Below are 21,937 nucleotides of genomic sequence, written 5' to 3' on the forward strand. Positions count from 1 at the left end.
TGGAAAACGGACACTTATTGCAAAGGAAAATGTGAACTTTTCACTAAAGGAAAAGGGGTACATGTCAAAATAAAAGGGGCCTTATCAGAGGTGAAAAGGGGAAGGGGCACTTTAACAAAAAATAGGGGCACTTGTGAAGTAAAAGGGGCACTTTCCGATGTAAAAAAGGGCACTTCTTACAAAGTTAAAGGGGCACTTTTCCTATGTACTTGAAAAAGTGGGGGGGGCTCTGTGCCCCTTGCCCCCTCTCCCCCCCCCCCCCCCCCCCCGAGCGCCGCCTTTGCACATAAAGCAACCAACCCCGTATATATATATATATATATATATATATATATATTATTTATTAAAAAAAAGTTAGACGGTTAAAAGGTGGTGCTCTCCCGGCCCCCCCCCCCCCTCTCTCTCTCTCTCTCTCTCTCTCTCTCTCTCTCTCTCTCTCTCTCTCTCTCAGGCTCCCTCTTCCCCTCCCTTTCCTAGTTCATTTCTTTCTTTAATACAGTTTTCAAAATTTGGAACGATAACCCATAAAATGGTCAATCCCCCCCTCAAAGTTATTTGATATTTATTTATCAGTTTAATAACCGAGTAGCACGAGATATATGGAAACAATCTCACAGGCTTCAGGAATGAATACATGCAGTTCCAAGAGGAAAAAATAAATCAGGCAAATTATCCAGGGTTTTTTTTTCTTCTTCATATTGATAGGCAGACATTTTATACCAGGGATATATCCCTTGCTCATACGCTTTTATATCACAATCATAGAATATGATAGTTGACGTAAAATGATACACTCGGAAACTAGAGACAGGAGATTGAAATTATTGGCCAATCGTAAGCTACCGCGGGAAATTGCTAGCCTTTCATCGAGCTACTCACGACTCAGCTTAATTTCTTTATTAAACGTGGACATTTCATTTCCGAAAATAAAACTGATATAGTTATTTTTCAAGAATTTTTATGTAAATCGTATCTGATTTTTCTGTAATATTTAATTTCTTTATCTTCAGGAGTCTTAAAAACAGTTCATTTGAATAGCTTTTATTACTCGGTTTCTGAATATAGACTAGCCATTTAAAGAGTGTGCTAAATTTAAAAATGGCTGCCAACGGAGGAAAACATTGAAAATAGCTCACTAAAATGACAGAAATATCATGAGATGCCCAGTGAATTAGCCAGATTTGTTGAGAATGGGGACTCCAGGTACGACCAAAGTTGTATTTTTAATTGACAGAAAATGTGGAACTCATGATGAGAATGCGTTTGCGGCGATCAGATTAGCAGTGTTGAAATTGTTGACCCACTTTGCGTGCAAAGATGGCACCGTCAACGAGAAAATGCGATGGGGTTACCGCATTTTTGATTCCACAAAAGAGTGTCAAATGTACAAGAAAAGAGCGATTTGGCTGCAATACAGTTATAAGCATTTCAAATATTTTGAGGAGCATTTGGATGAGAATGTACCACGCCAGGGTGGCAAGACGCGAAGCAAAACATGGACCCATCATCATGGTAACAGCAGCAGAGATGGCAGTAGTGGCAGAGATGCTCCCCGGAGCTTGGGCTTGGCACTTGAGGAAGTGCCCGATGGAGATTCAGCTGCACGGGCGTCCTCTAGCAACAACATTGCAGACGATGACTCCGAAGTCGAAGATACAAGTTCGGCCTACGCTCTTCGCTATGCATTGCAAGATGTAATGCATGACTTCCAATGGGAAGAACCAGACATGTGTTCTCCGATGAAATCATCATCCCGAGCTCGCTCAGCACGGCATCGACGGAAAAAGAGAGAGAACTCGCGACTTTCTGCTTCGCGCAGACAATCCAGTGCAATATCTTCCTTGATCAGCGATGGACGACAGAAGCACAGGAGGAAAGAGAAGATGATTTTTCTTGCTATGCAGTGCCCGTCCTCTATGCAAACTCTTGAAGAATTAGTTGGAGATGCTACAAAGCTGAACTCTGCTCTTTCTCTGCGCGATACAATCATCTCAAAAGAGTTCCTGGCAGATTTTTGTGGAGAGCAAAATGGACGCCTTTTCTGGCTCAACACCAATATGGTGAGAACAGTAAAATGACTGTGTTACTACTACTAGAACTTAGAAGAGAATAGATCTGAAGTAGTAGGCCCCCTATTTTAGTAAAAATTAATTTGTTTCACTCTAGAGTCTACTGTTGTAAACTCTACAAGTAGATCCTAGACCCTAGTACAAGTTGGGTGTAAGGTTCATTTGAATGTTGATGATAAATTGTAAGTTTGAGTTAGACGTAGAGGGGAACGGTCATCAAAGATGTCATGATGAAAATAAATACTAGATTATATTGAGATCTTATTTTTATTAATAGGAGAAGAAGAACAGCTCAAATGGGAATTAATGTGATAATTCAAGACATTGAAATCCATGGTCCCTGACTCTAATCTTCTTAATTGGCATTGTGATGTTAGCCAAATTTAAGAAGGGGAAATACACAGAAACAATGTGTGAATGAGCACTAATTTTACCTCTGAGAAACTTGGATTGGAATGACCTCTGGTAATAACAAAAACAAAACGTAGAAGTCTACAATAATTTGTTTTCAATATGATTAAAAGTTTTAAAACAAACTAAAAAAACTTAGAGCTCCCTCGATTGTATCTCTAAAACTAGCTGTAATTTGTTGTTATAATTTTGTTATAATAATCTCCAATCTCCATGCAGGTACCACCAGCCAGACCAACACATGACCTCCTGAGTGGGATGCTGAGTCACACTGCAGGTCAGGTGATCTCTCTGGGATGGCTTATGAACAGCGGTTGTCATGTGACGTCTTGCCTTCATTCAGTGCAAGCTACTCAGCAGGTTAAAACACAAATCTCTTGAAAGTTGAAACTCTTAAAAACGAAGTAGAAATGCAATAAAAATGCATTTTAAAGTTGATACTTTAAGTTTAACAACTTTTTTGTGTGTGTTCATGTCACTAACGTTATTAGGTCACTAAACAGTGTTACTATATTATAGGATCAACTTTCAAATGAAATGATTTGGTAAAGAGAAGGAAAAGGGAAATGGCAGAATTTCATGACATTTGAATGTTTTTTGTTAAAGGTTACACAATACTGTTAGCTAAAGAACATTTATATTTTGTTTTTGTATGGTATAGAACTTAGAAGATGAACAAGCATGAAAAAGTGTCAAAAATATCATGAATTAAAAAGAAGGTCCCGATAGTGATACATGTATGTACAAGTAACATGTTTCAAAATTGATTTTTAATGCACACAGTGAAATTTAAAGACCCCTATTTCCTTTATTTGATTAAGATTTTCTGTAAAAGAGATTGAGTCATTGAGAAGAGACTTACACTGTACATCATAAATCTACTATAACTAGCCATGTCAAATTGAATTTATATCATTCCTATTTAATTATCCTTTTTTAGGCCATAGAGCAGAAAGCAGCAAGCAAGATGGAAAAGAAGGAGGTAGATATAGAAAGAGGTGAAGATGACCAGTCTGAAAAGAAGATTCCAGTTCCTAGAAATCTTCTACCCCTTTCCATCATCATTGATTACTTCCTGAGGTCAAATGTCAGGTCGGAGCCTGGGATGGTAGATGAAATCTCTTCTACTCCCAAAGAGACCTTCCGGGCAATACTGTGCTCTAATAAAGGTCAGTTGACTCCCCTTGTATTTTCTTCTATGAAAGTTTGGGGCATTTTATTTACATTTTCTTTTAAACATCTTGTAAGAGGTTCATGTATTGAGGATGTCAAATACTTCATGAAATTCATTTGATTTTATGCTTCTTAACTAGACTTATGATACCTTTCCATCAAACTTAAAATACTAAGAAGATAATTGTAACTTTTTAGCAGTACATCAGTTACTTATACATGTAATCCTATTTTTTTTTTTCATTAGAGACTGCAAGATAACTAGTTTTTCTGCTTTATCCTTCCATGCTCACCAGTCACCACTCACCTATTTTAAAGTTTCTTCCAAAGTCATGTGACAGTGTATAACATGGCTTTGGAAGAAAGTGTACAAAAGATATAGGTATAGTGAGCAAGGAAGAATAGAGCAGACAAATGTGTAATCTTTTTTTTTTTTAGTGTTGTAATGACATAAAATATTTACAGAATCATACAAAATGTACATTTTCTTTTTTTTAATATTAAAAAAAAAAATTCTGGAGCATTCAGTACAAGTTCCTTTCTATTCTTTGAGAATTTAGTTTCCATCATAATCGATACTAACATTCAGTACAAGTTCCTTCTATTCTGTGAGAATTTAGTTTCCATCATAATCAGTACTAAAGAATAACTGTAACAACAGGAAATATTTTTTTTTTTTAATTTTTTTTTTACTTATAATTGTTTTTCTGTTTTATCCTTGTGTAGCCGACACTGGATCTGATCACTGTATGCTAAGGATGATGCCTATGTTCACACCAAAAAGGTAAACAATCAATCATGATTTCATTACCAATATTGTGCAGACTGATGCCTTTCTTTACCTCAACTCAAGTGATGATATTTTACGGCACATAATTCTTATTATTACCAGGGACATTGGTAATGTGTTATTCGAAGGTGGTGCTGATTGAGTAATGTACTGCAATAGACAGGGTATATCTAGGGTGCCTCATACCTGTAAACAAATGTTTGAAAGCTGAAAATGAGAGTCAGCATTGGTTTGTGAGAATATTTCATTTGGGAATCACTTTGTTCATAAATTTTCGCCTTCGGCAGGCTTTGGCTACAGTGTGAGGCTAAGGTGTTGTCTACAAAAAAAATGTTAGTAACAGGAAGTTTGTAAAATAGTCGGTGATAGTACAGGATATCTGGGAACCTCAAAGGACAGATTACATGCTGGAATAACTCTTTTATTTTTTTCTCATTCTATTTCTGCAGTAATTGTGCTCCTGAGAGTTCCACCCCAGGCTCCGCAGAGACATTTGTCATTCACAACACAGAGGAGAGCAAGACAACGAAAAAGAAAAAGACAGCCAGAAACCAGTCAAACAACTCCACCAAGCAGGCTTCCACCAATCACAGCACAGCATTCAGCATAGAGACTGGTAACCAGACCCCATCTCAGGCACTGGCCACTCCTGCAACTGAAGCACCATCGCCTGAGTCTCACACCGTTACCATCAAAGCCAAGATTGACCGCAGACAGTTGGGGCTGAGCGCCTTTGGCTCCTCCAGCACATTTTCCTGTATAGGGTACGACTTGTTGAAGGGGAGCGAGGACGACGAAAGCAGCGGTGTAACAAGCGACGGTCGTCTGTCTCGATGGTTCCGAGAAGCTATGTTGGACTTGAGCCATCAAAGAATGTCGCTGGTAGGTAGTGAAATTTGTTTTCACTAAAAGAAAATGGGGGGTATATCTTGTATGCAAATTAGGTGAACTAGAATCTCAGCACCCAGGGGGATTGTATTAGAGGATCTAAGCAGTTTGATGTGTTCAAACTTGATGAGCTTCTGTCACCTACATGCAGATCAAGGAAATGTCACCTTTTCTTTTTCTGAAGTCTGTCCCCATTCGGTCGGAACATAGAATGTTTTTATAACACTCGTTTGGATATCCACATTGTTGCTCAATGGGGATCCTAAAATCAGCAGTCTTCAGAATTTTGTGTATTAAAAAGTCTTAGAACTGTGTGTTTCATTTCACCAGTTAGAGCATTAATTTGAACTGAAGGGTTCTTGTGCTCCGTAGTGAGTAGATTAAGTAGCTAGACAGAGTGTGCAGGGATTGTTTGAAAACTACAAATTATAAAAAACTTGGCTTCAAAGCTGTTAAATTGTTTTAAAGTTATCAACCCAAACAGATTATCAATTTAAGTCTCACTCTAACTCTTTTCCTTACAGATTGTTGAGCTTTCATCATCCAATTCTTCATTGACCACTCTTGGGGTCATGGAGCCTTTAACCCCCGCCATGGCTTCAATCCGCCTCCTCCACCCCAAGTCCATCATGCCGTTAGCCACCGGCCTTGCCTTTCAGCCCCACCCTGTCTCAAGGGCACGGATATTCGATGTCAAGGGTCGAGGGAGACCTGCAGCCACGACTGAGATGAAGCGCTTCATAGAGAGATCAGCAAAAGCAATTGTAGGGAGTGGAAAGACTGGTTGGCATGCCAACAGGAAGATGAAACGGACTGAAGGTGAGTAATGCTATGCTCACATGTTCTGTTTCTATGTTTTCCTTCTCCCAATTCTTCCCCTTTCTCCTTCTCCTCTTTTTCCCCTCCTCTCTCTCTCTCTCTCTCTCTCTTACCACTCTCCCTCTCTCTTTCTTTCTCTCTCTTCTTCTTCCTCTCTCCCTCTCTATCTTCTTCCTCTCTTTCTCTTCTCACTTTGTATCCTCCCTCTCTTTCCTCGATCTCCCTTCTCTATCTCCTTTTACTCCCTCTTCTCTCCCTCTCTCTCTCTCTCTCTCTTCCTACTCCGCCTCTCTCTTCTTACTCCTCCCTCTCTCATTCCTTCTACTCTCCCTCCCATCTTTCCCTCCCCTCTCCCCCTTCTCTCTTCTTTCTCTCTCTTTCTCCTCACTTTCCGTCCTCCTCCTCTTTCCTCTCTCTCCCTTCTCTGTCTCCTTCTACTCCCTCCCCTCTCCCTCTCTTCCTACTCCCCCTCTCTCTTCCTACTCCTCCCTCTCTCCCTCCCTCTACTCTCCCTTCTCTCCCTCTCCCTCACCCCTCTCCCCTCTCCCTCCCCCCTCTACCTCCCCCCTCTACCTCCCCCCTCTACCTCCCCCCTCTCCCTCCCCTCTCTCCCTCCCCTCTCTCCCTCCCCTCTCTTCCTCTTCTCTCTATCTCAGGCCCTCTTCTCTCTCTATCTCGCCCTCCTCATTGTCCACCCCCCCCCCCCTCTTTCCCTCACTCCCTTCAATCCTCTCTCACCGTGCAATTTCCCATTGTTATCATCTCCAATCCAGAACTGTCCACCTTGCCCGAGACAGACCCAGGGATACTGGAGGAGTTGAGCCACATCGAGAGAGCACGCCACGAACCATTCCATGCCAGCTGGCTGGAACCCTGGCACATCTCTGCCCCATCCAGGCACACATGTGATCAAGTAGTGGAGCAACTCTTGAGGTAGGTCTAAATAATAATGATGATATTGATAATTATAGGGATAATGAGTGACTTGGCAATTTGCCCCAGTATCATTTGTTCTTGGATTCGTTTTGTCAAAGATGTAAAGGTCTGGGCCGGTATTCAATTCATTACTTTTTTTAAGTAAATCTGTTAATCAAGCATTTGGCTTAGCTAAGTAAAATGTCTCAACTCGTATTCAGATCACATTTAAGCGATTTACTTTCGCACACAGACTTTACCGCAAAAATACTTTCTGAAAAGTGTTGTTACATCACACGGTCAATCATAGTATTACACATATGTTACGCGTTGCATTAAATGCGCGCTAATATAATTGTTCTCAGCTAATGATGACTGCGTACAAAAATCATTAGGCTGCCAATCAATGCTTCCAAAACAATTGGCTGAAGTCTGCTCGGGAGCTGTCTTAAATTTACTTTACTAAAACTTCACTGACCTGTTTCTGTCAATGTTCTGCTTCTATTAAAACCAATTTAATATCAGGGTAGACTTCTTCTTAAATTTAATTAGGTTGCTGAGAAGTGTTTTGTTTTGGAATCCGATCTCATGTTTATCATTACGATGGTTAAAATACTCCCACTCTGTTTTTATCTCAGTATTCCAGATGACAAAAAGTCCCCAAGTCTCCAATCCCATCACGATGCATTTTATATGCAGCTCAAGGACATCATGGGTGGTGAGAAGGGATCAACTGAAGTCACCAGTCCACTTTCAGAGTCAATGCCAGATGACCAGTCTAAGAGTATTCTTAAAGGTAAGTCATTAGCCTTTTGGAGAAGGGGAGGTTGCTTAGCTGTGACAGTGCATTCACTTTATTTAAGTGATGATGATGTACATGTACATGTTAAGTGTATGTTTTAACTCTTCTGTTGTACTTTCTTGTAATTTTGATGATAATACAAAGTTATGGAATATATCATGGAAATTTGGTGAGCGATGATATACCGAGAGGCTCTAACTAACTGACAGAGTTTTTAATTTTGATCCACTAGGTTTTGATATCTTCTATAATTATTTCATTTTATTTTTGCTGATTATTGAGGTGGTTGTTGTTGTTGATGGTGATAATGATGATGTTGATAAAGATGACGATGATGATGATGATGATGATGATGTTGATGATGTTGATGATGATGATTACGATGAGGATGATGGTGATAATATATGTACATGTATATATTTAAGAGCTTTACCATAGAAAGGCCTGTAGGCCTATTGTCGATCCCACAATTATCTGTTATATTATGCTTATGTTGTTTTCTTGTTTTTCTTTTGATTGTTTTGTATTTTTATCACATTTTGGAAATAAAGTTGAATTGAGTTGATAATGATGATGGTGATGATGATGATGACAATGTTAATGATGATAATGTTGATGATGATGTTGTTAATGACAATAATGAGGATTAATGACAATGGACTGCGGCTGTGCCTTTAATGAAAAAAGCGAGCTGAACCACCGTAAACTATTGAGCTCTCTTCCCAATAAATTTCAATTTCATTTTCAATTTCAAATGAACATTTATTTTCTCCCATTCAATTTGACAACATATTTGACATCTGTTCAAACAATACAATTTATACGTAGGAACATAAATATAATTGAAGAACTCTTGTCCTCCTTACTTTGTTGCTGCTGCATGTAGATGGTACAGGTGTGAGACAGTCCCCACGCTTGAAACGTATGAAGAGCATGCCACTCAACGTTGGGCCCAGGGCGGCCAACATCATGGCCATCAGCCGTAAGCTCCTGGCTAGCAGACCCAAGGTCGTGGTCAAGGACAAGAAGGGCACCACGCTGACCAAGAAGAAGAGTGACCCCATCCCGATCAAACTCCCAGGTTAGTAGGTCTCATTTTCTCTGTACTCCCTACAGGTAATACTCATAATCAGCTGATTAAAATGAATATCAAAAGAACACCAGAAGAAAATGCTGCTAGATTATTGCTCCAAGAAGGCTGATTGTGTAAAATGTAAATGCGATCTCTCTCCATCTTTTTCGCTATCTCTCTCTCTCACCCACTCTCTCTTTTTCAGTCTTGCACTCTCTCCATTTATTTAAAACTGGTGACAATGTTCATTTCTTAAGTATTCAGATGTTTCTTCTGTGGAAGACAGGTTTGTCTTTCTTGCTCTCTCTCACTCACTCTCTCTCTCACTCTCTCTCTCTCTCTCTCTCTCTCTCTCTCTCTCTCTCTCTCTCTTCTCTCCCTCTTTTTCAGTCTTGCACTCTCTCCATTTATTTAAAACTGGTGACAATTTCCATTTCTTTTGATTAATTTTATTCAGATGTTTCTTCTGTGGAAGACTTGACCAAACACTTGAAACAGAACTATGAAGATGTTTTAACACGGGTATGTATATTTTGTATGAAGCTGCATGTAAATGATGAATATCACTTGCATTTTATAAAAGAGTTACATTATGTTCAGGCAATTGTTTGGTCGGGGCAATTAGCTTACATGTACATTATCCCCTCCCACAACTTGGAATTAAATTAATACAATAAAAAAAAATCGAGATGATTTGTTACCTTTCATTCATGGTTTATTACTACATTGTATATCTCGATCATCTCTTGGAATTAGCATATTCTAAAACATATAATTTGCATATTCATAATACAATACAGTCCAACCTGTCTTAGTGGTCACCTCTCTAGAAAGGCCACCTGTCTTCAGTGACTACTCTTCCTGTTTTCCTTGGGTGGCCACAATAGACAGGTTTGACAGGACAGATATTTAGGATGGGATGCCAGCTGTGGAGGTTTAACAAAATCTTTATTATTTTTATAAGAAGACAAGATGACATTAGATTAGAGGAAAGAAGTCTGTATCTAAAGTAGGAAAATCAGATTTAAGTTTGACATTTGAAGAAACTTGAGGAAATGTTACATGTTAGACACTTTAATTCAGTCACAAGTCAAATGGCATGTGAGGAAACTTATTTGAATTATGAACCATTATTATGTATGAAATTTGAATTGTATTCTGAATAAAATAGACCAGTTCACGGTTAGCACATGTCCCAAACGACCATGAATACCCACAGATCTTCAAAACATGAAGAGGTCTCACTTTATACATTTTGAAATAATCACTCATACAGCGATGGAGGTGCTACATAAATAGCTAAATAGCCTTTGTTTCCCCTTTCAAAGAATACTTCCACCTGTTTATCATGGAGTGCACTGCTAATGATAACATAATTTTCATGAGCATGTATGATTATTTGCCTTGTCAGAACTCCTGCTCACTGCGTTTCACCCAGTCCACCATCGCTGTTGTCTTGCACTTCTATAAGACTTCCCACCAAACAAAAAACCAAGAAGACAGCATTGTAAGTACTCATTATTTTTACTGATGCCAGTTCTACGTCGCTCCTGTGCCAATGCTTTGCAGTAGACACTATGAACATGACGGACAAAGAAAGCAGACAAAATATACAGTTCCTCAGGTAGATAAAGGAATATCGCTTCACTGCTATTATGTAAAAAGGTGAATATGCATGTGACACCTGTGACACATTTTTACAGGAACTGTATATTTTGTCCGCTTTCTTTGTCCGTCATATTCATAGTGAGATGCCCTGGCTGCAGGAACAGAATTCCTGGCTTCATGCTTGGAATTACCACTTTAGCTAACCTTAAGAACCATTGCCACCCTAATACCTCGGTCATACAGCCAAATTAACCCCCTCTTGGCCATTCAGAGTAATGTAATTTTTGTTTGGTCAGGTGTCTGTTTCGTTTGTGTGGCTACGGTATTACCTTCTTCGTAGATATTTGAAGAAATACTGCCCAGAGCAAATGTCGGATCACTGTTCATACTATTTCCATAGCAATACTTGTCATTTGAGTTGATCTAGGGTTCAGTTATCTGGTCTTCAGATACAATGACCCAGGTTTGAAATCAGAATATTGTCTTTTAGATGTTACAGGTTGGTCTGAGAAATGTAAGGTCAGGTCTGTTTTGTACGTATCTGTATAATCAACTTTAATCTACCTTTGCTGCATCAAACCTAGATTTAGTAGGTATCTGGTAGAACTAGGATTATATCTTGAAATGAACTGTGCACTGATTCAGTTGCTGGAGATGAAGCAAATTTGATGATTTTCAAAGCTCCCTGCATAGACATAGAGAAGCAATCGTAATGTGATATGTGTGCTGAAAGAGAGTTAGAGTGGAATAAGACTGTATAACCAGAAAATTTCACATGCAGGGAACGTCCATAAATGCAAATTGTTGACACAACAATGACTCTATGTGATTTGCAACATTTTCTCGTCTTGAAAAATAGCAGTTTTTGATAATTTGCAAATTGTCATTATAGTGCAGTATGGTATGTAATCCTGTAGGATTTTTTTTTTCTTTTTTTTGTTGTTGTTGTTGTTGCTGTTTTCAGATCCTTCCTTCACTTCCTTGGGGGTCCATATTGGGCGCCAAAATGGCTTATATAAAACGCAATAGGGAAATTTAGTGTCTTCAGGAAAATTTGAACCCCATCAATTTCTGATAGCTTGGACCCCAATGAATCCAAATGTGCAACAACAAAACAAAAACAAAATTTTGGCACAAAAGTACTACGGGAGCTGTTTCAGTGACATACCGTACCACACTATTATCACAAAAGTTACTGGTTTTGCAGCATCAGTATTTAGTCAAATGCAAATGCTTCTCCATTTCTATACAGTCCAACATGAGGGCCCTCGTCGAAGACACCCTCCTCCTCACCCACAAGCAAGTCCGAGAACGCTACGCTGAACGCAGCAACGACCCCAGTGAGCGAGAGGTCAGGGTTCACGAGGTCGAGATGCAGACTCTGCTTCGGATGGAGATGGAGTCGGTCGAACCCACGGACATCGCGGCCGTCAAAGAGGAGGAGAAAAAAAAGAAGGCGGAGAAAGAGAAAGATGACGATGATGATGATGAGATTGACTTGCCAGAAGCTTTGCAGGACTCTGTGGATGAGGTGATTTATCCCTACATGTTTGATGCGAAAGACAATGCAGTATGCTTAGCAATTTGAGCGTAGTAGCTCTTGGTGGAATGCTCCCCAGGGAGTGGAGAAAGTCCATACATTGTGTGCGGGCAAGCCAGAATCCGATGATTGGGGAAATAACTGTAAAGCGCTTAGAAACTCAGACATTATTGATGTATTTAGCGCTAAATAAGCAGAAATATTATTATTATTATTATATGATCATTCAACACGGTTCATAGCTATCCTGAAAGAATAAGAAAACCAGGATTACAAGTTCCCTTTTTCAGTCAAGATATTTGAGAAAAATTACTCAAATCAGGGAAATAACATTGGCCAAAAGAAAAAAGTAGTCACTCTCTAATAATTTATCTTGTGTCTAAACAGCCTATCCACTGGATTAAAAGGTTTCAAAGTGGAAATAGTTTCAAAGATGCCGGTTTTTCGGCCCTGTCTCCACCCTGCTTCTGTTTTTTTCAGGCTGTACAGGTAAACAGCAACTGGTATCTCTGTAGGTTCAAGTAATGATTGTGGAATTTTTAAAGTTGATATGGAAAAACAATCAAGGAATTTTGTTTTAAAATGGGACTGCACTATTTGTAGCTACTTGCGCCCTCTATATAGCCCTCAATGCCCAAGCGTTACCCGTTGACCCTTTTTCTTATGTTAATTGGGAGGTGATTTGATGAGATAACCACCTGCCAGTGACCACGCAGGGAGGTCTAATCCCTCCTGGCCAAACTAGTGCAGTTAGGTTTTAATGAAATTCTGATAATCCTATGTAATGAAGATCAGCCTTACCTTGATGATTAATGACTTTGGTACACCCATCATTATTTCTTTCTCACAGGTTGTTCATCTGCTTGAGACGGTACCAATTGTTGCATCTGCAGACAAGCTTGCTTCTTTTCTGACTGATATTGTTCTAGCCAAGTGAGTAGCATTCACACATATGATCTAACACACAAGATAGATATTCTCAACTTGGCAAATTATGTGTTATTTGTTTCAACTGCAGTGAAACCTGTAAAAAGTCAGGGAATTTTAGGAAAATTACTCACACCGGGGGAAAATCCATGAATTTCAGTCGGTTTGTAATATGTTGTCTGGTATCCAAGCTGTGTAACTACTGGATAATTAGCATACTTTTTCCCTTGCGCCTACAACTCCTTTTCAGGAAAATAACTTTCAAACTAGAAATAGGTTGAAATAACAATGCTTTGAAATTTTGAAACTCCAGGAGGGAAAAACAATTGCTGGGAAGCCTGCTAGAACTTGTAGGTAAGTTCTTTTGAGCTGACAAGAGTCTCTTTCATTATGAAAAGATGAAGCGTAAATTTAGTAATTCAAATAAAAATGTTTCAATCGTTCTGACAACCGTTGTACATCTTTTACAGTTATGCGGAGACCATCCCCTACATGGTGCGCGCAATCTACGAGGGGCTGGTGAAGCCAGTACCATTGTTTCTGATGTCTCCCAGTAGCGATATGACAGGAGTACCCTCTCACAAGCAGCCTGCGTCGTACAGGTCCATCAGCTCTGGTGGCTCTCTCAATACCCTTGGATCCAACTCCAATAGGTAACTCTTATTTTCATCATCGACATGCGTAGGGCTGGGACTAAAACCGGAGGCTAAAAAACAGGGGCTTGCATGTTAGCTTTCAATGTTTGCCCTAGTTATTTTTTACTATCAGAGCCATGATCATAGCACTAAACATCACCACACATGGATAAATATAACTTCATATGAGATATTCCGATATTAACCAAGGTATGCATGTATATTTAAAGGTATTTTGCTACTATAAATGGTCAAATTTAAGCAAGTTTATAATCATTTTTTTTAGGTATTGGGTATGGCCCGAAATTTGAGCGGGTAGCCAAATTAAAAAGATACCTAAAATTCTGAGCCCTAGATACGAGGAGTAGAAATGGATCTTTTAAAGATAACATTCTTCATTCCAGTCAAAAAAAATTCACTCTTAAGCCTCACATATGTCTCAAAACAAGTGCAGCAGCGATTAAGAATGGGCCTAAAGACTTTACCATTGGACCCTAGAGGCACTGACTCTATTGTAACATACTGATCGATACTCTTATATGTTTTTTTAATGTTTTTCATGTTTACGTTCTCATGTTCTATGTTATATGAATTGTTTGACCAATCTCTAAATGTTATGATAATAATTTAAAAACAAATAAATACATAAACTAAGTGTACACACCCTAACAAGCCACAAACCTGGCTTTCATTGTGTTCAACATTTTCCAATTACCCACTTGTGTTTTTTATGTAGTCTGATAATACTGAATTATGTATTTATAGGGTCTACTTTGCCCCTTTCTTCACCTTGTTTCTCATTGAATGATATGCTTGTTTTGTTTTTATCTTCTAAATTGTTTGATTTAAATGTCATAGTTTATTATGTTTTTATTGCCCATTGACTGTTTTTTACACATTGTTTGAATTGATGTTGGAACTTGGAAATAAATGATTTGAATTTGAATTATAAGCCATGAGATCTTTCTGGTACAAGCTCGCTGTTCCACACACTCTCATGCTGTGCTTATCCAGGAAATAAGTGTCTTTTTCTATTGCTTTGATCTTCTTGCTGTAGATCAAGGGCACTTGTAAGACATCCCAGCATTGCCGATGCAGCACCCAAGCGCATCATAGGCGTTCCTGCAAGACGACTACCAAACGAGAAGAAAAAGGTGAGATTCTTTTGTTTTTCCTCACATTCTTCTTCTTCTACTTCTGCTGTAATTCCTTTTCAAGATTCAATTTCAGCTTTGCTTCATCCTGTTTCTGAATGGTCTTTTGTCAAATGGTATTTTTCACTTGACAATACCATATAGAGTGGTGAAGTGTGACGTCATCAAAAATCTTTTTTTAGAATTTCTCAATTTTGTTTTCATTTTCTGAAAGAGCATGAAAAATAATGTCCAAATGTCGAAAACCAATTGGATATGTTAAGTATTGGCTGAGATATGACCATCTGAATAAATAGATTTCCTATAGGAGCTCAGTGTAATTTTTGCTCTGGTTCATAACATTAGGAGCCAGAGCAAAATAACACTGAGCTCCTATAGGAAATCGTTTTATTCAGATGGTCATATTCAATTGGTTTTCGGCATTCGGACATTATTTGTCATGCTCTTTCAGAAAATGAAGAAAAAAATTGAAAAATTCTAAAAATAGATTTTTCAGATGTCACAGCTTCGGTACTCTATTGAGGCTTGTTGCCTAAAGAGGAGAATGCCCTGTTGACTTGTTTGCTTCAGAAATTACACTAGATATTATCTCAGTAGCTGGAAATTTGTCAGATCTTACGTAGTGCCTGCAAAGGCTAGCTGGTAATAGAATCTGGAAACAATAATGTTGGCACTTGTACATTTCTAGAATCTGATAAGAGCATTCCTTGTGAATATCATTATGAATAGTTACTATTTTTTGTAATTATTCAAGTTACTCAGTAACATTTTTGAAGGTTGATGAAAAAACTGGGTAATTTTTGTTTGAAATGTTACTTATTATATGCCTTCTAAAAAAATATCAAAACCACAATGATATTTTTGGTTTTCTATGAATTCTCTCAACCAATTTTTTAATTTTCCCAACCATTTTTCCATGAAAATAAGACATAAACAAGCTTTAAAAAATCTTTCAACACTTAAATGTCTGGAATGGTAAATAGAGCCCATTCATTGCTTTGTGAAGATTTACATTCACCTCAAATGTGATTAAATTATAATGATATAGTTGGGAGAATTCAGGAATCGATCCGATCAGTTTTTCCCAATTTGTATCATTAATAATGGTCTGTTTTCACTCAAACTTTCAGATTATCTTTAATTGTACATCTAGCATTGAAGTCATTAACTTAGCACCATTTTCTCTCATCTCAACAAAGTTACCAAGTCCCTTGAATTATTATTTTCATTATTTTGTATTAATATGTTTATTGTTTAGACTAACACTGGAGAGAAGAAGCATAAGAAACAAGAGCAGGACAACACAGCTAAGACGGTGAAACGAAACCTCTTCAATGATGACAGCCCTGATGCGAGTAAGTTCAGCAGAAGACGCTCGGTGGCTGTGATGGAGACTCATGCTCCCAGGTAAAGAATTAAGAGTTCATGACTTTAAAAAAAAAGAAGGAAATTGGTGACAAAGGGGATAGGTCATCGATGTTCATTCATTCACGTTGTATTTTAAATGCACAAAGTTCAATATTCTAGTAATTCAGTTAAAGACCAGGTAAAGACCAGTTTTGGAAACGGCCCCCTCTCAAAAAATTAAATGGAAACTCTTATTACCAATCATGTAAAAGAATATGTTTTGACTAATACGTGATGATACAAATTTTGCCGGGAAACTGCCTGTCTAATTGATATATTTGGTAAATTATTATATCTATCTGGACTGGATAGATTTAAGGTAGTCCCATTTACATCTTTCTGTTTACAGTGCTTGTAACTTTACCAAGACTGGGCCATATTTCTTATCATTTTGATGATTCCAGAACCTTGTAGTACACACCAATACTTATATGCTAGATGATCAACCTTTTCTGATCAATTCCACAATATTTCTTTCACAATGCAATTGCATGACCAGAACTGGTCTATACCTTCATTTAGTCTTGTTACTGGGTCATTCTATGGTAAAAAAATATGACGATATCCATGTACCGTTGGTATAAGATCTTCTACTAAACATGGAAGATGAAATCATCTGTTAAAGAGTTTTATGCAATAAATGTATTTGGCAGTGCTCTGCCAGAACCATTCCTGTTTTAGTTGCTTCTCTTCAAAATCTTTGCTCAAAACACATTTCTCTTTTTACCAGCTTATTCATATAACATTACATAAACTTTGGATCTATAATAATGATTCACCGTGAATCTTGAGTACCGGTAATTGTAAACATAGTTGGCTATGCTTTTTATGCTAAACTCAATTTTAGCAAACATTGTTACAGTTGATAGGAGACTTAGTTTCTCACTTCTTGTATGTCACAAAAATTGACCCAACCCCATGGAATGACCCTACTGTGAGCAATTTGTGTATAACATCAGTTGAACTTCTTCTTTCTACTCAACCTTAGACCAAGCCTAAGCCTTGAGATTAAAATTTAGTATAATTTGATCAATATAATTTCTAACAAAACAGAACTTTAAAGGAAGAAGTCTTCTGCTTTCGGGTGAAAATACAGAATAGAAGTTAAAGGAAAGGATATAACTCTTCTTCTAATTTTATTAATGTAAAATACAGAGATAACAACAACAAAAAAAGAGTGAAAAAGCCCCCCTCCCCCTCCCTTTGGAAAAAAACACCTTATTGGGAAGGAATCAAATTTTTCTTGCAAATTTAATTAAACCTCATGCAGTCTGGAAAATATACTGAGAACCAAAACAAAAACATAATGTGCTTCTATCGTCATTTTGCAGGAGGAGTCCCAGGAAAGCAGTGCAGAGTGGTCAGTTGGTCCTGAAGACCAAAGTGGTCAAGGAGACACCTGGCAAGAAACAAGTCATAAAGGCCATGCTCAACAAGCTGGACAGAGCAAGGTATGATTGAAATTGAATTATAATGAACTGTAATGAATATTTAGAATCAAAATTACTAATTTTAATTTACCCCAAATTTAGGTTTAAATTGATAATATAAAATGATGTTGTTTTTTTTTTCTTCTTTCTTTTTATTTTTTGTTTCAATTAAAAAAGGGAAAAATCTTCTTTATTCTTGGAAATTATTATTTTTTTATTTTTGATATGAAGATATTTAATCTTTCATGATTTATATTGATTTGCAGGAGGAGGAGCAGTTCTAAAGAGAGGGGAATACCTGGTCCAGGTAGCATGTTGGTCATTGAAGAATCCCCAGAGAAACCGGTCAACCTCACCCAACCGAACGTGAGACGTAGTCCTCGGGTGCCCACCTTTAAGCGAAGACCCTCCTTCTACAAGAAGCAAGAAATTCACCGTGCTAAGCTCCTGGGAGCCAGGATAGCCGGGACAAGCCCCCCTGCAGTAGCCCTCAAAGAATCGCCCCTGTCAGAGAAAAAGGCAGAGAAGACCAAGCTCAAGTTGTCCCCAGCCACTTTCCTTCTCAGCGCAATCACAAGTCCAGCCTCAAAAGCTCTGGCTGTGAACAAGTCACCAGCACCAGCCAATTTCAATTCACCAAGTCGGAATACAAGGTCTAGGATGGGCGTGACCCCTGTCAAGTTGGTGATGGACAGTCCTGAAAGGAGTGCCATGAGGACAACACCTCGTGCCAAGGCAAGGAGGCGCTTGAATGATGAGCTGTTTAAAAATGAACCAAAGAAAAGTCCTGCCAAGGATCTTTCAGCCATCCCCAGTACACCCTCTAAAACACCAAGTAAGGCACAGTTGGGAGTCATCCCCAGCGGACACAGACAGTCCCCAAGACTTCTGCAGAAGGGTGGATCAGGAGGCAAAGAGATAGAAAGAAGAGGAGATGCTTCAGAAAGCCACGTTGATTCTAAGAAGGTAAATGTACCTGTAAAGACACCTACCAGACGTAGTCCCAGGAAAGCCTTGAGAAAGATTGCCTTCCGTAAAACTGAGGATGCAGGTCAGTTGAAGGACAGAACTAGTCCTGACCCGAAAGGAAAAGAAACCAAACTGTTTGATGATGCAACAGAAAAAGCATCAAGCAAACCAAACTTTGAAGAGGAAGTTAAAGAACAAGCCAGTAGGACTGTGAAAAATGATGGAAAAGTGCGAGGAGAAATGGTTGATGTTTCTGTGAGGCAGGATGGAGAGCCATTGCAAGCAGCAGAAGAGGCAAGCATTTGGTTTGACAAACTTGCGGAAGGCTCTACAGACAAGGAACAAGATATCAATCAGGACAACGTTGTTGAACATAAAAAGAGAAATAGAAGTACTCCTAGTAAAGAGGATCTTAGCACACCTCCAATCAAACGAAGACGTACAAGGAGGGACACTTGTACACCTCCGTACGTGCCTGCCTCCAAATGTACCACGCCAGAGGTCATCAACAGTTGGCCTCGCATCAAAATCAGGTACAACAGCCCATCCCCCAGCACCAGCAAAGTACTGAGCCCTTGCGATATCTCACCCATAGTCAAAGTGGATGAAATCATCGCCGATTTGACTTCACCTCGTACAAGACGAAGAACTCCTCAGTCATCCTCCAAGCAGACAGGAAGTGACTTTGGAAAAAAACGCAAGAGGCAGTCACCAGGCGTCAATTCAAGTGAGAAGAAACAGCATCGATCAACTGGACGCTCCAAGAACTCCCCAAGAGCAAAAGGATCCTTGCTGAGTATGCTAACGTCCAAAAATAATCTAGAGCAGGGCTGTGTATCACCAGTGTTTGGCAAGGCTTCCCATGATACATCAACGTCAGAAGTACCAGGAAACAAAGCATTGACAAGAAAAATATCGAGCTCCCAGAAGAAGCTGCAGCCTGTCAGGAAGTCAAAGTCTCCAGGAACCAAGGGCAGCATCAGCAGTGCGGAATCTTTGGACGATCTGGACAGAAGCTTTTCTCCCATATTCGGGAAGAGCGTAGTCACCAACCCCAGTGCTTCTTCGCAGTCTGACGACGGCAGCATCAATCAACAAGAATTGCCTAACACTGCAAAGATGTCGTTTATTGACCAGGGATTAGAGTCGGATGCAGACACTGACTCGGAGATTGACTTCCCCAAGCTAAAGTCCGGCGAAGGATCAGTGGGTACCCTGTCAGACTCGGAGATGGCCATGATGATGGACAAAGATGCAGAACTTAACAATGAGAAAGAGGAGGCACTGTCAAAGAGACACCTGCGTCGAAGTTCAAATGAAAACTGTAGCGATGGTGATTCAGGTCACAAGAAGCTGCGGAAGAGGAATCCATCTCACACGTCACTTGGTCAAGAGCCTGTTCACCAGCAGCACCCTTCAACTCATGAAAGAACTATGGACAAAAAACAAGTTTCTGAAGAGAAGTTACTTGATAGCAGTAACGTGGGAAAGACTCTTAGAAAACGTAGGTCATCAGAAAGGCAGGAATCTAGCTGCAAACCAATGCAGGATGTTATTGATGACAAAACAATAGTAGTAGACCCCAAGCAGCTATTACCTAATTCCATCCTAAGAGCACCAGATTCAAAACTGCTTGAAGATGTTGAAAACACCAGGCCTGAGGAACCTCCAAAGAAGAAGAAAAAGGTAACCTTAAAAACAAGGATTTCTTCTTCCTTGGGTCAGCGTCGATCAACTCCGTCCAGGCTCAGCATGACCCTGAAGAGACCGAGTGCCAGAGAGAACTGGACAGTGACCGATTCACCCGAACCTGCTTCGTTTATCGGAGGTTCAGAGGACTACTCCCTCACAGTAAGTGTTATGTCATGTTTCCTTGTTCAGGGACTGATACTTGGAAGGCAGGGAATCTATATTGCTTTTTCACAAAGTTAAAGATCAGGAACAGTCAAGAAATTCAGGATTAAAACTCATTTTATAAAAAGGGTAATCAGAGCATAGCATGATTATCTCTAAATATCGTAACTAAAGAAGTAACAACAAAGAGATATCTTGCCAATGGCAAGGTATTCATGATTAGAATTCATTTTTATTACCTCAGTAACCTTGCCAAATCGACTCCAGACCGACTCCAAACCAAATATTTTTTTGCCATAGGGGTCATGTAATTTTTTGGTTGGTCTAGTGTGGGTCTTGTCTGTACAAACAAGAATAATGTAAATTGCATCTATACCATTTTCCCCACTTATCATGTTATTATTCATAATCTTTTTGGACTGATATTTACAGCATATATTTAGATAGTTGATTTAACGTTTTTTACTTTGTTATGAAACTAATATAACCCTTCATTTTCTCCTACCATATTTCCCCTGCAGGCAAGTAGCTTGTCCTCTGCCGACGATGATGTCTTTGATGTTGCGGGTCCCTCCACCTCGGAGGTCGCTTCCACTCCTCCTACGGGCAAGCCCAGCTTTGTGACCACGCCCCTCTCTGCTACAGGGCTCTACAGCCTCATGAATTCGCCTCTCGCTTTGGGCACACCTAAGAGTAGCAGGACCAGTCGTACTTCCAGACGGAACCTCCCCCTGCAGTGATGATTTGGTCTTTTGCTTGTTCTTGCCTTCAGCTGAGAATTAGGGATGCTGTTCCATCATTGTACAGTCAAACCTGCCTATAGCGACCGACCAAGGGAAACACAAAAAGTGGTCTTTGTAGACAGGTTCCTTTAGTACATGTTTCAATGAGAAACCATTTTCAAGGGAAACAAAAAATGTGCTTGTTGTAGACAGGTGGTCTTTGTAGACAGGTGGTCACTAAAGCAGGTTTGACTGTACTTGCCTTAAGCTGAGAATTAGGGATGCTATTCCATCATTGAACATGTATAAATAAATTATGACTCGCCCTTTAGTTTTGCTATTAACAGACAGTTAACTCTGCATAACTCAAATTCGCACAAGTCGATTTTTTTGACAAAACTACATAATTATGCAAAATGTGTTATTTACACTTAATAAGTTAAATTTTGCATGAGTTGACCTCGTTTTTTTTTAGGTGGTCTGAACAGATTCAACTTGTGTAAAGCTAAAAATATATTTAACAAAATGAAAAAATAAAAAATAGATGTCACATCAAAGTTATAGAATGCTTATGTTTGAGAGGTACTTTTCAGCCTCACATATTAGGGCTGCTGTTCTATTATTTCATTTTTACTTAGTTGAAATTTTATACTAGTTCTTCGTTAGACCATTAAATAATAGAAGGGGGGGAATACAGATAAATTCAGGACTTGCATCAGAAAAGTAGAATTTTTCATTTCATGGGGCTACTT

At 39.0% G+C, this 21,937-nt stretch overlaps 1 protein-coding gene across 1 annotated transcript; it reads left to right on the plus strand.

Annotated features, from left to right (window-relative positions):
- The first annotated feature begins 988 nt into the window (after positions 1 to 988).
- Positions 989 to 21,356, plus strand: LOC587816. The gene is made up of 19 exons (XM_030976613.1): positions 989 to 2,060; positions 2,700 to 2,840; positions 3,421 to 3,649; positions 4,380 to 4,437; positions 4,893 to 5,325; positions 5,856 to 6,150; positions 6,924 to 7,083; positions 7,704 to 7,861; positions 8,754 to 8,948; positions 9,397 to 9,461; positions 10,351 to 10,446; positions 11,800 to 12,078; positions 12,938 to 13,020; positions 13,485 to 13,667; positions 14,707 to 14,803; positions 16,062 to 16,210; positions 17,542 to 17,661; positions 17,907 to 20,460; positions 20,985 to 21,356. Exons 1-19 carry the CDS (start codon positions 1,191 to 1,193, stop codon positions 21,201 to 21,203), a joined length of 6,384 nt encoding a protein of 2,127 aa, XP_030832473.1. The 5' UTR covers positions 989 to 1,190; the 3' UTR covers positions 21,204 to 21,356.
- Positions 21,357 to 21,937: the final 581 nt, after the last annotated feature.

This window comes from Strongylocentrotus purpuratus, unplaced genomic scaffold, assembly GCF_000002235.5.
Source record: "Strongylocentrotus purpuratus isolate Spur 01 unplaced genomic scaffold, Spur_5.0 spur5_scaffold_9, whole genome shotgun sequence".
In the NCBI taxonomy this organism is placed as follows: domain Eukaryota; kingdom Metazoa; phylum Echinodermata; class Echinoidea; order Camarodonta; family Strongylocentrotidae; genus Strongylocentrotus; species Strongylocentrotus purpuratus.